The following is a 17,285-nucleotide window of genomic DNA, read 5'->3' as shown; positions in this document are numbered from 1 at the left end:
TGGTGTTCTCAAATTTTAAAATCCATCAGTAATTTTAGCGGTCTCCTTGTGGATGCTAAATAAAATAAAGTAAGCTGAGTACCTTTTTCTTTTTGATGATCACTGGTTTCTGTAGGAATGTGCAGGTCTGTGAACTCTGAGGCACCACAGAACATCATAATTTTTTATCTGAAGTCAGCACAATCATAAGGTATTAAGGTGTACTGAATTTATTTATGTTTTATTCCTCCTGGTCACTGTGTACATAACAGTCTGTTTTGGAAAATATATGTGGTCACAGGGGGCAAGACTATAGGTCTGACAGGACATTGGTGTAGGGTATTAGGAATGCTAAGGAACAGAAACTCAGATGGTATTGGGATTTGACACTTCTGCCACTGAAGAACAAGAACAGCACAGTGTCATCTCAGCACATTTGTCCTCTGCAGTGACTGTGCAGAGGTCCTTTGTGACCTAAATGCTCATTGTTGTCAGGATAACCAGCTGAGCTGACAGCCTGTTTTGACTCTCTGTGACTGAACTAATTGCAACTAGGAATGTCTAAATATTATCAAGGCCTATCAAATTCTGTCTTTCAAATACAGCCACCCTTACCCACAGCTGGCAGCTTATTTTCTGCCTAAATAATCCTTCACCCTGCTAGGAAAGTGATTTAAGAACCAGATGGTACTTCTTACATTCTTCCTTTAACTTTCATCAGCTTCACTCTGTGGACACAGCACAACAGATGAATAATTCTGTCACCGGGAACACATTCAGGTTGTGTTGTGAAAAAGTCCCCAGTTATCAGTTATCGTGCTCTTTTCCTCTTGCTTCCTCTCTTTTGGAATTTGAAAAATGTATTTATTGGAATTATTACTGGCCTCCCACAGGCTTTGGGGGTTTATACTTGACTTGCTACTGAATTTTGACAAAATTTCCCTTACTGCTTGCCCACCAGTTTCAAAACTGGTTTGCTGTTTGCTCTTGGCTGTTATCACAGCCTAAAGAACTTCACCTCCCATCCTGGGTTCATCAGTTGGACTTGCCTAGGATGGCAGCTTAGCTTCATTATCATGTGTGAAATTCTTCACCAACTGTTATCTTGAGTTCTTTTTCCTTGTGGCAGTGAGTTACAGAGGATTTCAGGCTTCTTGAACTAATTTGTTCTTATGGTCATCACTGTCATGATCTCTCTCTTTGTCTCTTGGCCCAGAAACACCACTGATCATATTACCTTGTTAGAAATTATACCTCCATAAAACAGATCAAAAACAAAACAAGACAAGCTCATTCTCCAAAGGCCACTGACTCATCCTGTTTAATTATCCTTGTCTCTCATTAGCACCAGATGCTGTGATACCAGCACCCTGTAAACTGTGGCAGTGTCAATTGCAGGGTTTGTTAAAGTACAGATGAATAGGCCCCACTCTGGAGTTGCTGATTCTTTATGTTGGGATGGAGCCTGAGAAATTGCGTATCAGAAGCTCCTGATAAGCTGTGCATCAGGGCGACACTTCTTGAGAATCACTAGCACACAGCAGATGGAACTACTTTTTGCTTGGACTTCTTAGTGGAACTCAAGATGTGTAATTTATCGAGAGACAATGTACAAGTCCAGCTAATTCTTCCTGCATGAACAAGGCACAGGAATCAAGAGGACCCCAATGCCATATATGGCATTTCTTGGAAATTTGTTTGAAAATGCACAATGCCAGTGCAAGTGCCAGACTTGTAGAATCCAAACCTATGCTTTAACAAAATCATCAAGTGACCCCAACCGATTCATGTTGAAGTTTGAGAAGAACTCACCTAACCCAAATTTAGCCCACATTATCTAGTTCAGTGGTTCATATTAGAATTATCTGCAGCACTTAAAAAGTAGAATGATGAACCAAACACTCCAGTGGTTAATGAGAACCTCTAAGGTAAGATCCTGGCTTCCAGCAAGACTCATAAGCTCCCCAAGTGATTGTAATGTACAGAAAGCCCTGGGAACTATGAATTTCATTTCTTCAGTGTTATCCACAGTTTCCTTTTAATGATGTACCTGCTGGATATCTCTTCTGCTTAGCCTTCCCTTAAAGTTAAATACTGACAGTTTCATGCCAACTTGCACCTTGTGCTATTTGAAATGAAGCAATTTCATTGGCCATGCTTTCACAGACTCATAAGAATATACATGTTAGCATTCAGTCTGCAGTCTGTATTTATGTTGGAACCTGAGCCACTGGCTACCTTTCATGGCATCCAAAAGCTCAGGGCCTGCCTCAAACTAAATTTCTAATTTAATGTAAAGGTGTAATTATTCTACTGATAGTATTCCTTAAGAAACTGGCAAAATGTGATTTTACATCATAAGCACTTTATTTTTTGTGGGGGGGGATTTATTTATTTTTTTCCCCATCAAGTTTATTGGTACATTTAAAGAAAAGAATACAGTTACATTAATCATTGGGATCTTGTGCCTTTACATGACAGGTCTTGGTTCTTATTTTTTCCCCATACCCCTGCCCTCCCTTCACCCTCATCACCCTTCCCTATTTACAAAGACTTTGTACTTTATAGAGAATCTTACATTAGAGAAGATGAGACCCGATGGGAGTCCTATTCAAAGCTTTGGCATTGGCACCACATGCAAGGAAGCAGGTCTTATTTCCCTTCTTCAGTACCTTTTAGTCACACCAGAACTCTCAGGGCAAAGGGGTGCAATTTCCAATTATATAAATTCCTGACACAGTAGTTGAGCAGATGATAACTAGTTGAAATCAGGCAAAGAGAGAATAGCCTTCCTTTTCTTTTCTCCATCTACTTAAATAAAAACAAAAATGTGCACTAATCAAAGTTTATGAGTTATGGTACAAAGAAGTTCCCAGGTTTTAAGTATTTCAGTTGTCCCCATCGACCACTTATTCTTACAGCTCAGACAGAAGGAAGGTGACATTTCTACTGGTGGCATCTTGACTTCTCTTGCTTCTACAAACAAGAAATGAGAACTTCAATCCCCTACCTGTGCAGGTCAGAATTTAGTGAACACAGGTTTGTTCAGTCCAGGTGTGGTAGAAAACCCAAAACAAAAGCCTGTCTCAAAATAATAAAATAAGGAAAGGGCCGGGGATGTAGTTCAGTGCAAAGGCCCTAGGAACCAGGCGTTGTTCTCTTTCTCCCATATGAAGACATAGCTCGAAGGTGCCATCTGTGAACCAGAAAATGGACATTCACCCAACTTTTGATTTGCTGGTATCTTGATCCTGGATTTCCCAGCTTCTGAACTTTCTCTAAAAGATAAATTTCTTTTGTTTAGTTTGTTATTTTATTATTATTATTATTATTTGGTACCGGGGATTGAACTCGGGTCCTTGAGCTTACAAGGCAGGCCACCGAACCGCTGAGCTCAATCCCCGGCCCTAGTTTGTTATTTTAGCAGGCTGAATAGACAAAGGCCAAAGCCAAACCCAGGCTTTCCTAGGTGGATCAAGTTGAGAAAAGCTTCTCTTCTACACCTGTGCTTTTCAAACTAATATGCCTACCAGTCACCGGGGATCTTGTTAAACTGCAGTTTCTGTTTAGTGCATCTGGGCTAGGACTCAGGACTGCATTGCTAACAAGCTCCAAGGATGCATTATTGTTCTTGGTCCGGGAAACATCTCTTTGAGTCATATAGGTTTATAATAGCAAGGCTCAAATATGAGTTTGCAAAAGAACCACCTGGGAAGCTCACTAACAATTGAGTCCCTGTACCCATCCCTGGATACTGAATCAGTAGGTCTGACCACATCATTTGCCTTGGAACAATTTCTAGGTGATCCTGATTTCAGTCATTGGTCACTGGAATACTTTAAATAGATTTCTAGTTAACTTTAAAGCAGACTTAATGTAGATGCTTCCAGTACATCTTCTGCCAGTAGCCTCATCTTTAAAAGCAGAGCCAAATACTAGAAGATTAAGGAGGACACTGCCAAGTCATCTGTTTGGAGAAAATTACATGGCAAACTCCAAGAGTGCCACAGAGTCTCTGTTCTTATTTGTCTTGACAATATGCTTTGGCTAAAGACTATCAGGAATGAATCTAGGGAAAAAGATCTACAGATAAAATTGAGACGAACAAACAAGAATTCTGCCTGAAGTGGAGCTAAGTAAATAATAATGGGACTTGTTATCCAACTTGAAAGGATAGAATATTTGTACATAGATAAAGGGTAGAAGAACAAAGAGCAAAATGTTTATATAAATAATGAAATTTCAGGTGATGTTCACATTTTTGCTGTACTCGTCCTTGCTTTACATTTTTCTACAAAGCACATTTAAGTTATTGTTTCTATTACCAAGAAAAAAGAAATGAAGCTAATGATTTTACAGAAAAATATAGTGAGCTTTATGCCGAGTTGTAAGTCTTATTTGGTTTTGTTGTATCTATATTTCTTCCATTCTTTTCATGGGATTTTCTGGAGCTATGACAGCTCTTTGTTCTGACAGCAAAGAAGACAGGTAAAGATAAGGACTAAACAACTGCCTGCCTGGGGAAAGAAATTTAGGGAGTCTTAAAGGAAAGGTTTAAAGTTCCCAGAAATTAGAGTCTGCTCCTATTCCTTCCTCTTTCCAAACTGATCCCACCTTAGAAGAGTTGAAACAAGGATTAAACTAATATAGAAAAAGTTGGAAAACATTAAGAAGTGAGAGAACAAGAAGTGTATAGCTCAGTGGTAGAGCTTATACTTAGCATGCAGAAGGCCCGGAGTTCACTGCAAAGAAGGAAGGAAAGGAGGGAGGGAAGGAATTATGGCCAGCTGGGAAGAGGGAAGCCATGCCTTGCCCATCTGCACAGGAGATTATACTCCCTCCACTGGTGTTCGCCTGTCTACCAGGTGCTTCTTATACTCAGGAGTGCTAGACTGGAAGGAAGATGTCTTGTATAGGGAAAAATCATCTGAAGAGCCAACCCCATTGCACCAATGCACATGTTCAAAGGGCTTGAAGTTGTGCCTCTTGGGCCTAAAGTAGGTGATTGTCATGTGTGCTTATTTTCAGGATTGAAAAAAAAAAAAAGTATCTGAGTAATCATCGTCTTTTTTGGTTCAGCTAATCTGATCAAAAAAGTTGATAGGCACTTCGTTCACTGCCTGTGAAACATTTTAAGGAAACTCCAGGACTCTACTGACACCTGCTGGCATTTCATCTCTTTGTCTTTACAAAGAACCACAAAGCATGAGAAAGAAATATTGACATTTTCCTACAATTCTTTGACTTTATTATCCTAAGTGTACTTGGCCTGAACAACAAGAGAGAAAAAGGAAAGGTCTGAAGCCCTCTTTTCTTCTTGTAGTGCAACTATGCAAAACTTGAAGCCCTCTTTTCCATGTTGTAGAGGAAGAAGTATGGACAAGCCACTGGGCGAAAGTATCCTCAACAGGAAACTATAAAAGCAATTTATTAACCCAGCAGTTCATTACTCTGCCTTGCACCAGCCACTCTGTTACCTTGGACAATACCCCTGACCTTGATTTCATCATCCTAAGGAGAAAGAAGCAACAACTTACCCCTCTCCTACCCTGGAAGGCCTCTGAGGACTTGGTGGCTTTTGCAACTAACTAAAGCCTGGGTCCTGTCCCTGGAGCGAGGACCTCAAAGTTCTGTTCTAATAAACAAGATTCTTCCCCAGAGTTACATTTTCAAAAGATGGATGAACGTTGTTTAAGCCTTGTCAAAGTCCACTGTCTCTGGAATTTTCTCTGTAAGCGAACCTTCCCGCTGAATTGTCAGCATTTTTGCCCTCGGAAATGATGGACTTTGTTTTCTGTTTTGGAACATGTCAAAAGCATTCAGGTTGAGAAAATACTTCAGTATTAATGCCAACCAAATTATTTGTGCTTTTTCTGTCTGCTCTTGGGAAACTTGTGTGGGCCTATGGTTTCTTAGTCCAATAACAGGATATTTTATAATCTCCAGGGAGTTGTTGTCCATATTTAGTTTGACAGAGGAAGAGAGGTCTGCAGATGATAAATAAGTGAGGCTTTTCTTGAATGCTTCTATTTCATTTCTTTCTTCTCCCTCAGAATTCCGACTTCATCATGCTTGCTGAGGCTTTTGATGCTATTTACAGTTCTCACAAAATGGCCTTTGCTAGTTGCAAAAGGAAATTTACTTCTTTGAGCTCCATGGTCTTCCCTCAGAAAGCTATTAGGAAGGACTTGGAGCATAAATAGTTGGTAACAACTGAGTCATACCCACCGGAATGGCTCCTATCAACAAATGCAGAAAACAGCAAGTGTTGGTGAGCAAACGGAAAAATTAGAAATCTCCTACACTGTTGTTGGAAATATAAAATGGCACAACTGATGGGAAAGCAGTATGGCAGTTACACAAAAATTTTAAAATAGGATTGCCCTATGATTAGGCAACTCCATTTCTAATTATGAATCCAAAAGAATTTGAAGCAGGAACCAGGGATTATTGAGATATCAGTGTTTATAGCAGCATTATGCACAATTACCACAGACTAGAAGCAGCTCATATTTTCCTTTTAAGAAGAATGGATGAAAAAAATGTAGAATATGCATACAGTGGAATTTTAGTCAGCCTTTAACAGGAAAATAATTCTGACACATGCTAAAACATGGGTGAACCCTGAGGACAGTATGCTAAGAGAAGCCAGCTGCAGAATGATTCTCCTTTCAGGTATTTGGAATTCAAAATCCTAGATACAGAACATGGAATGATGATCACTAAAGGCTAAGGAGAGAGAGAAATGTGGAGTTACTTTTTAATGGTACAAAGTTTTATATTTACAAGATGAAAATAGCTGTGGAGATGGATGGTGGTAGTCATTGTACAACAAGCTGATGTACTTAAGGCCACTAGACTGCTGACTTAAGAATGGTTAAGATCGTAAATTTAGTGTTAAATGTATTTTACCAAATTAAAAGAAAGAAAAGGCATAAAACAGACACTTGTAGTTCAGTTGTCACCTTGCATGCATTAAATCGCTTGACAATGTTAAGTCTCATAATAGTGCACAGCACTATATTCTGTGATGATAAAAACTCTTGCGATGATGGAAAGGTTTTTTGTCTCACTCCCCAGCATGGTAGTCACCAGCCCCATGCTGAATTTGAACACTTGATATGTGACTACTACAACAGAGACACTAAAGTTTATATTTATGCAACTTAAATGCCTGAATGTGAACAGTGTTAATACCAAATGTTTTCTCTCAGCATTGATCCAGAAACCTAAGAGGTCAGGCTATAAATCTAAGAAGATAAGGAACCAACTTGTGCATGAGTCACAGTTCTGCTTACAACAAAGCATTTCACCAAGAATTGGTTCTTTTATGTCATTGGTTGGTACTGGTACATGCATCCAAGAGCAGAATTGGCCTTGGCTCATGGGCTAGTCTTTTCTAGCGAAATGTCTTTTTACTGCCGTGCTCAGTCATCCCTCACTTTTCCTTGTAAATCCATGGAGTGTTGGCATGAGCTCCTGAGGTCCAAGTCCTTATACAGAAATTATCTGAAACATCACTGCTTGCCCTGGGTACCCTGGAGATCAGGGATTCTTTCACTTTTTAAGGCTTTGCTGGAAATCACAGATAGTGAAATATGTGACAAACCCAGATGGAAAGAATCGCACAATACAATTGAAGAATCGATTATGCATCATCCTCTAAAATGGGAATGGATAGGCTATATCATCATGCATTGTATAATGTTGCTAAGAAGGAATTTAAATTGCCAGTAATTGAAAGGGGGCTTGTATTTAAACAAGCTGCAAATAGAAGGCTTAGCCAGTCAATCAGTGGACAGCATTCCTTTGTGGCAACTTAGTATTTTATGGTACCACAGATGCCACATTTATCTTTATGGAAAGGATGAAAGCTGTTTATTAGAGTATAAAATATGAGCATGCATAATGTGGATGTCTGTGTGGCAGGAAGGAGATAAAAGAAGAGTTAATATTTTCATTACATAAAATGGATACAGGCTGTCTAATAAAAACCACCATATTTGGCTACAGCAGACTGGCTCACTGAGAACGTTTTTTTCTTTTTCTTTCAGCAATGGGTAGAAGGCCTGAGATCGATCATACACAACTTCAGAGCCAACAACGTCAGTCCAATGACATGTCTCAAGAAACAGTGAGTTTTGTTTGTGTCACCTTTTGCTCTTGAGAATTGTCAAGCACGTGGTCAAATGAGAAGATGAATGCTACATGAATATGGTCAGGTCAATACCTGCCTACATTTCCTTCCATACTCCTGACCAACACACACCTGCATTCTTTGTACCACCTAAGTATGCATAACATCAAGGCCCACAGCTAAAACCCCATATGAAACAAAAGGGCAATGGCTAAAAACTACCACCCTTAGTTACTCAGTGGCCTGTGGTTTGTGAGCATTGGCTTTTGTATCTCCAAAATGAGTCTTCTGATAGGTAGCTCTGCATACTTAGGACCAATAGCTGGGTGTTGGGGTATCTCTAACCTGTCCTGCATACAACTGAAAAGTGGGGAGCCAAGAGAAGCATTTGGAGAAACAACCAAAGGAAGCCAGGATGCCAGGTGCAGTACTTCTTGATTGGCAGGCAATCAGGGATTTGATCAATAAAAGAGTCAATCAAGGATCCAAACGTCTTACCCAACTCACTGTGTGTCAAATCCAAAAAGATACTACAGTGGTAGATATTTTTTTTTAATCCATTAAGTTTACAAGTAGATTTTAACCCTACCCATGGGGACCTGACCAGGTGACCTTTCAAGGTGACCTGACAGTTCCCCAAGTTGAAATCCTAGCCAAAGTAAAAAATCAGCCTTTCTGAAAAGCATCTATGAGAAGGTGGGGCTGTTTGCCTTTTGGGGCCATTGGCAGGCAGTGGTGAGGTGCCAAAGGTAACCAGATGGTGAAATTGTGATGTTCAACCAATGATGTTCAAAACCAGCCCTGACATGAGCCAATAGCCCAGTCCCATAAACACATGTAGTCCCTACTTCCTGGTCACTCAGCAGAAACTTAAGAGTGGACTGTGGGTCCCAGTTTAGCCACATCAGGTGAATTCTTAGCCTCTCTGTCCCCATATGTGAATGAAAATTGTCATGTAGCTAAAACTAGAATGCACCTCTTTGGTCCTCAGAAAAAGTCTGGCTGCTGTCACATCATGGCTCTCACTCATTCTTTATGGGATACCAGTTATTTTCATTTTACAAGGTCCCTCTAATTTTGTCACCATCCTTTTGGTGAAGGAAGGTCATTTAGGCTTGTAAATTCCTGTTTGTTGTGGAGCTGCTTTGCCTTTTCCATGGCAATTGCTGTGGCATAATTTGTTACAGAGAAACCTATTGGGTTTTTTTTTCAATGTTAAGACTTCAGGCACTAAAAGTCCCAAAGAATTAAAAACTTTTAGAGAGCTTGATTATACTTGCATGACCCAAACATCCATATCCCAACCCCAGATCTTATGGTGCCCTGTCCAGGTCCCTCTGTGGAGCTATGACTCACTCAGCCACCTTCTGCTCACCAAGGGCTCAGCTCTGTCCATTTCTCCAGAGAATCGCTATCTGTGGAAGGGAAAAGGATAAGCCTCTCTCCTCCTTAGGGGAAGCCCACAGCAAAGGACAGGTTGAAACAGTGCAGAATGCCAGGCCCCTATCACACAAGAGAAGGTTAAAGTTTTAGCTGAGACCACAAGCTTGCTTTGCTATTTTCCCTGCCCCTCTTTGTTCCTTTTAGTCCCTTTGCCCCTCAAACATACATTTAAGTAAGTATTCACTTTTTCTTCTAGAAAACTTGACATAAGACAGAAATTTTACTAAGACATCATGTTTTGTAAATAGTTAGATTGTTACTGGCTGGAAAGGTTGAGTATGGGAGTGATTGGCTTGGAACTCCAAAGTACAATAAATGTTCTGTGAACTCAAATGTCCTGGAAGCCCAGGGAAAGCAGAGTTACCCACCCTTGTGAGGCTTTCTCTTACCATTGTAGGTTAAGAAAGGTGCCTCTTTGGTCTATACTGTAGCACTGAGAGCTGGGAGGATTGAGTCTTCATGGGTGCTCAGGAAATAGCTGGCTGATGTCACTGTACACTTGCATTTCCTGTCACCTTAGTATGTTAATATTTTTAATTCATCTAGAATTGCCAGGTAAAATATAAGACTCTCAGTTAAATTTGAATTTCAGAGAAGTATCATGATATTTTATTATATGTTCTAAATATCACATAGGGAGTATTTGTGTAAATATATTATGGTACTATTTTGTAATTCACATTAAACAGAGAGCCATGTATTTTTATTTGCTAACTCTGACACATCTGAATTCATTCCACACCACATTGTGTTCTCTGAGTTTTAGAATAGATATCTGTTTGAATAAAATTTATTTTAAAGATGCTCTTCCCAAGAAATTAAAACAACATTGTTGCTGTTGTTTTCCAGCTGGATGAAATTGGCATTTATGACCAACCCCAGTGGTAAAATTCCAGTTAGGAGGTAAGTTGGCCGTTGTTGGCCATTCACCATGCCCCAGATCAACCTTCATGATTCCAAACCAAAGACAGGGGCCTCTACAAGTATTGTTTGCTAATTTAAAATATTTCTGGAAGCTTAGTCTGAATCTCTTTGTCAAGTGCTGTGTTTAGTTTGTAAAAATCATGCATAGAAGTTTCATTTTGCCTCCAATCAGATAACATTAACTCTGATAATATCTGAAAATGTAATATTATTTTTTTAATTTCTCAAAAAGCAGTTTTTTAGGATTTAAATTTATCTTGCCTATTTACCTGAGCAGCCACTAGCTGAAATTTCAGACATTGGCACTGTGCACTGATGGTGGCATTGTGGGGCCTGTCCTGGGAAGGGGGCTGACCCTGGATCATGCCTTCTGATCATGGCTTTGCTGGGCCTCTGGGGCTCAGGGCAAATAGTGCTGACTCAGTTCAGGCTGGGGCAAAGTATTGTAGACTGGGTGACTTAGAAACCGCACAAGTTTATTGTGTGCTTTGGAGGCTGGAAATCCCAGATTCAAGCATGGTTCATTCTGTTGAGGGTTTACTTCCAGGATATAGACTGCTGTCTCTGGCTGCAGAAAGGGGCGGAGAGCTCTCTGCGGCCTGTTTTATAAGGGCACGAACTCCATTCATGAGGGCTCTGTCCTCATGACCTAACCCCTCAAAGGCCTTATCCTCTAATATCCCATTAGGATTAGATTAGGATTTCAATACCTCACATCTTTCAGAGCTGTTCCTTCCTCCCTCATCTTGGCAAGTTATCAGTGACCAAAGCAAAAAAAAAAAAAAAAAAAAAAAAAAAAAAGAAGAGGCTGTGAGCCAGATACATCGTCCATATTTTACTCTGAAGGTTCCCCATGCATCTCTCTTTACTAGTTTGCAATTTTCTTCCAAGATTTAGGATTTCCTAATGGTCTCTGTACAATAGTTGGAAGGTCTTACTATGGTAGCACTGAAATTCCTTTGCCAAACTCTCCAGGATCATTTTGTGTGGTGTTTCTTTGAGCATTCATGGAAATTCCAGAGGCTGGGCTGGGACCCAGCACCTCAGCTGTCCACATGCAGTCAAAATGGTATTGGATTCACGAACCGAAGTGCCTGACATCAATCAAACAGGGGCTTCCAGATACCGACCTGCTCTTCCCAGATCCTCCAGACTCAAGTTCATGCTGATGTCTTATCTGGACACCACTTAAACAAAGAAGCAAACCAAAAAACAGAGCCTAGAGCCACTGGTAGAGTCCTGTCTTAGAACTGATCCATTTGTCACAGTTGAGGCAACAGGCCACCAAGTGCAGAGCTTTTATGTAGACACAGTTGAGCAGTGACATGCTGGTCACTTTGGCACTTTTGGCTTCTTTTTCTTACTCCTGTGTAGCAGTTTTCTTCTGTTCTGAAACTTCCATCTTGCTTTCCCTATGTGCCTGGACATGGCTCTTGCCACACTGAACAGAATTATCCCAAGTAATTTTTCTTAATTCTGTAAGTTACAAGAATCATGAACTTAAGTGTACATGTGACATGACTGAAATATTTATGAGAAAAAAGAAAATATAGAAATCATGAAAAAGAGCCCTTTTATGCAGCATTCTTTTTATTAAACCTGGTATGAGAACTTACCAGGTCACAAACCCAATATGTTATTTGTAGTCTTTACAAATCCATATATAGCATTATCTAATTTTTTATTTAATAATTTGCACTTCAATTATATATCTACTTTAGAAGTTAAAAAAAGCTCTGTTAACACCCTTCATTGATGGTTGTTGGCAAAAAGACTTTGTACTTTAAAACTCTTTGTTCAGTTATCAATAGCAGGACGAATTATTGCACATATCACAACATCCTACAGCTATTGCTGTAGTTAAAGCATTTTTATTTAAAATCAAATCGAAGTAATAAGTTCAAAGCTCAGATTGTACAGATAGCAATATAATAAACAGAAATATAAGTTGAATCTGTTCATCATACCTTATTATCCTGCCTTTTCTGCCAAGGTAAGATTCAAGAAATGGATGACATAGAAACCCATAGATTGTGTCCAAAGTACTTCTAAGGAGCAGTTCTGATTTCATTTGTGTGCATCCTACCAATAAAGCCATAGATATACAACCTTGGATGCTTCTTCTGATTGTATCAATCTTTGTCTATCATGTTCACATACAAAACTGCTACCCTCTGTTTGGTAAAAATAGCCTAAATATTTTGGCATCTTCTTTAGCTCTGTTTGACCCAGACTCTGGTGCTTGCCAGTAATTACAGGTGTCTGACATCAGACATCTGTGACTTGGGGCGGTTTGTGAAGAGCTAATGGAGAGTTGATACCAGGCCAATAGAAAGTAGATAACTCTCCTGGTAAGAGGTGCTGCCAAGGGTGAGGTGGAAATTGTTCCGAATGTTTTAATGAAGGCTAAACATTTTTAAAATGTCATTTCATCACCACCATTCTGGAGTTCTAAAAGCAGAAGCTTTTACTATCATGTACATCATGTTAAAAGGGATCTCATTTCATAATAATAATAATGGACCCTGCTTTTTAGCAGTACACTGAAATACAATGCCCAAGAAATAGTAGGAATGACAAATGAAGGGAAGTCTCGCTTCTTGTTTCCCTCTTTTCTTTGTAACATTGCAATCCAAAAGTAAGGCGAATGTATATATATTTTTTTAATTTTACAGTAAAAGACACATTGAGGTGAATCACACTCAGAACACAGCCTTACACTTCAGACATAGCTACTGCACCCTTCTCTTCACTTCCTAAAGCAGCATGAAACATTCCCTCTTATATCTTTATGAGTTGTGATGAAAAATACAGTAAACACTGCTACCCAGTGCCACCCAACAGAAAGGCAAGCTCATAAAAACGTCATGATGTGCTCTCATCCACTAGATCTGGCACTGTGCAACTTCTGTCTTCTTCAAAGTCAAAAATGACCATGAAAGGTAACATTGTGAATCAATTCGGGACATAAAAGAGGCTAACATGAAAGAAGAGTTCAAGGACTACTTCAGAAAGTGGCAAGAATGATAGGATAAATGTGTCGGAAGCAAAGGGGAGTATTTTGAGGGGGATTCATGGCAATGTGTATTTTATTGCAATAAATTTTGTTTTGTTCAAACATTGACTCTGCGATCACACGGCACAAATAGTCATATGCAGTTTGATTTTTCTCCCAGGCTTACGAACTCACCCTCAGGTTATTCTCTCACTCAGACCAAAGTTTTGAGAGCGTCTCCTTTCTTTTGCCATCTCGCATCTCTTGAAACTTGAGGTGGGATCCAGTGGTTGGAGTTAGGTGATCGGGTAGCCCAATAGTGCCCATGAGCAGTGTCTACAGCAGACCTTGAGGGACACAGTAATGTGAACCTAGGCCAGGAGCCGCAGGTGTGGTCATGGCTGTCCCATCCTGTGTAATTTATTCATGTCCCAAAGGCCTACAGACCTGGCTGACTGCCCGAGTGTCTGATTCTGCAAGCAGTAACCCCACTGCTTCTTTTCTGTCTTCTGTGGCTTGTTACAAAAGTAAACATTGATTAAACAGTGTTAATCACTGAAACTCACACCTCTTGGCCCAAAAAATTAGGGAAATTAAAGGGGAAGTTCAGGTAAGGAATAGTGACGGTGAATGATTGAAAAATGCTATGTGTGTGTAGTTTTGCCAAAATGAGACTCATGAATTTATATAACCAAGAAGCACTAATAAAAATGTTAGACACAAAAAGATAACGTTAAAACCCCACATAAAATGTATGCACTGCAGCCCTTTTGTGGACAAGCGAAGAGTGGGTCTCCCTTAGTTTCTAGGATCATTACTCCCTTAGTCTCTTGAAAGGTCCCCTGGGACACAGAGTTTAACCAGTACTCTAGCAGGACTGGACACAACTGAAGAGCACTTGCTCTTGTAACATTCTTTTTGGGGAAAGGGTGGTGGTTCATTTTGGTTCAACAAAGTCTCATTGAGCTCAGGTAGTTCTGGTGTGAAGTGCTGAGACATACTCAGTGGGCATGGGGCTACATTAAAAAGTTGACTACATCACTAGCTCTACTTTATAGATATAATATAGTAGTTGTGCACAATGTCCTTAGACTGTGATAAGTGTGTTTTCCTAAGGACCTTGGTTAAAAGGCATCTTTCTGAAAACCTAAATAATTTACCTTTACTCCCTAGAGCTCCCCTCCCCTGCCCCACAACCCCAAGACTTAAGAATGATTGCAAGTTTCCTCAGACAGGGGAAACAGACACAACTGTAGAGAAATGGTTTACCCGACTTGTTCTCATTTTCCATCCTGGGTGTGGATGGTCTCTTTTAGAATAAGGTAAGTCAATCTGTGGTGTGGTTGCCCAGCCCAAGCCCCCTCATGAAAAGATGGAGCTGAAAATTAAGCCACCTCATCTCCCTTATTCCCTCTCTGTTCTACCCCAACACTCTTCTACCATGTTTGATTTCTTAGCACCTGAACAAGCACGAGCCAAAGATTTTGTTTCTACACATTCTTCCTTTCCCATAGCAATGAGGCCCAGGTTCACACTATGTTCACACTATGTTGATCAGTTCCTGTCTCCTTCTTCCAGGCTCATCCAAACCTAACAGAGGTGTGGGCTAGCTGGGATAGCCTTGAACATCCCATACAAAGATTTCCCTCCCGATTACAGGTGCCTAATTCTCCAGTGCATGTGCAGTTATGACCTTAAAACATATTTTTCAAAAGAAAGACACACTGAAGAACTGCTTTCTCCTAAGTGAAGAAGGCTACATAAATTCCATGTAACCCCAATTCAGTGAATAAAGTTGCATGAACTCTTAAAATGTGAAGAAATATAGATGCAGCACCCTGAATGTTAAACACCTGTTAATTAGTTGACTTAATGTCATCCTTCACCATGTCAGTAGATGCATAGGCTTCCTTATAGCTTAACACAACTGTCTCGGGCACTCTTCAAAATGTGCTTTCTTGATGTAGTGTTGGACATAATATGAAGCAGTACAACTTTGAAAGAAAATTTACCTAAAGCTACTTCCCATCTATATGGGGAAGTTGTACTCTGGAGTTCCAGTGGTGCTTTCTCCCACTCATCAAATAACCGGCTGTCTGTGCTTACACTTGGGGCCTGCCTTCCACTTAACATGAATGGCACAGTACATGAAAAACCCAGGCACAAGGCTGCTAAGAACCCATGGCACTCAGAAGACATTCCAAAGCCAAGCTTTACAGACGAAGCAAACACCATCTTCAAGTCAAACCTGGATCTCCAAATTTAGTCTCCAAGGTCATGGTGACATATTACCTGGGCTTCCAATCAGGGAGTGAGCAACGGCTTCTTGGGTGGCTAAGGCACAGCTTAGAGCCAAGTACTGGGTTCCAGGGTGCCAATTCTCCCCCTGATATCTTTTATGCTAAGTGTCATTGAAACATTTGTAATGAAACTCTCTTCGTATCAACACCAGAAGAAAGGCTCTTCAAAGTGTTGTGCATTAGATTAGCCCCGTTGCTCACTATACCACTTAAAAGGATATTTGGAAATAGCATATCTCAGGATATCGCCAAGACTCTGTTAGATTATTGAATAATTACCCCCACCCCATGATAGTCAGCTTTCTGTTCTTGTTATAAATTGTCTGGGGATAACAATTTGGGAAGAAAGGGTTTGTTTCGTGTTCAGAGGTTTCAACCCATGGTCGACTGGCTCCCTTATTGCTGGGCCTGTGTGCCGCAGAAAGAATGTGGTGGAAGGATGTTGCAGGGGAAAACTGCTGATTTCATAGTGACTAGGAAGCAGAAAGTCAGAGCATGCACTAATGGACCTTCTTTTCTGCTTTTGTTCCATCTAGACTCCCACCCAGGAGATAGGGCCACTTGTGCTCAGGACAGGTCTTCCCACTCAGTATGCTGTTCCAGATGCTGATGGTTCTAGAAACCTCCTCATGACGTACCCAGAATATGCTTCGCCAATTTCCTAGGCATTTCTTAATCCAATCAACCAATCACGATTAACTGTCCTATCCCCCAACCCATCACTTTCATAATGAAGTCTCTACTCCTTGAGGCAGCTGGTATTACAGAGTGGCTCAAGGGTGCTGAGCATAAAAAAAATCAAAGTCTGTCTGTTGACATGCCTCAAATGCAATCAGCATGAAAACCAGGACAGCAGCAACCAGAGCCCCATCTCAGGTCTCCAGGCTACTTCTTTCTCCAAGTCCAGAGATTGTCATCCTGAGGTTTTCTTCTACATCCACTGTAGTGTTTGCTACATTATGTTTCCCTAAGGAAGTAATTTCTTAGGGCCAAAATGCATCAGTTTTTGTCCAACACAGTGTGTCCTTCTACCCCCCTTATGTTCACCAACACCAAAGGGACAGCTTATCTTAGTTTTTTGTTTGTTTGTTTTGGTACTGGGAATTGAACTCAGGACCTTGTGCTTGCAAGGCAGGTGGCGGAATCACTGAACTAAATCCCCAGTCCAGGGACAGCTAATCTTAAAATCAGGTTGCATCAATAACAGAAGCAGCACTGATAACCAGAGAGTTGTGGGAAGAGCTCCTTTGGGCAATGAAGAGCCTCTACAAATGAAAAGTAGTTTTATTCTCCTTTTTCTTTCCCCAGTCCTGCCATTCCTAGGAGTACTTGGATCTTTGCATCAAAGAAATCAGAATTAGCAGTAACTTGAATTTTTCTTTCTTTCTTTTGTTCTTGCCCTAGTATTACTAGAACCTTTGCATCGGGAAAAACAGAAAAAGTGATCTTTCAAGCCCTCAAGGAGTTAGGTCTTCCAAGTGGAAAGGTATTCATTGGCTGAATGTGT

At 40.4% G+C, this 17,285-nt stretch overlaps 1 protein-coding gene across 7 annotated transcripts in view; it reads left to right on the top strand.

The window, feature by feature from the left end:
- The window catches only part of Plcb4 (phospholipase C beta 4), a 289,629-nt gene that overhangs the window by 170,862 nt on the left and 101,482 nt on the right, over positions 1–17,285 (top strand). For all 7 annotated transcript variants that reach the window (XM_033761185.1, XM_033761186.1, XM_033761187.1 and 4 more), the window contains 3 exons: positions 8,034–8,113; positions 10,409–10,462; positions 17,183–17,264. In XM_033761185.1, the coding sequence (XP_033617076.1) occupies positions 8,034–8,113; positions 10,409–10,462; positions 17,183–17,264 (216 nt within the window). The remainder of the gene's footprint in view (positions 1–8,033; positions 8,114–10,408; positions 10,463–17,182; positions 17,265–17,285) is intronic.

Source organism: Fukomys damarensis, unplaced genomic scaffold (assembly GCF_012274545.1).
Source record: "Fukomys damarensis isolate Sample0158 unplaced genomic scaffold, DMR_v1.0_HiC HiC_scaffold_7, whole genome shotgun sequence".
NCBI lineage: Eukaryota > Metazoa > Chordata > Mammalia > Rodentia > Bathyergidae > Fukomys > Fukomys damarensis.
Note: the sequence above shows the minus strand (reverse complement) of the source record. Positions and strands in the feature narration are given on the sequence as shown.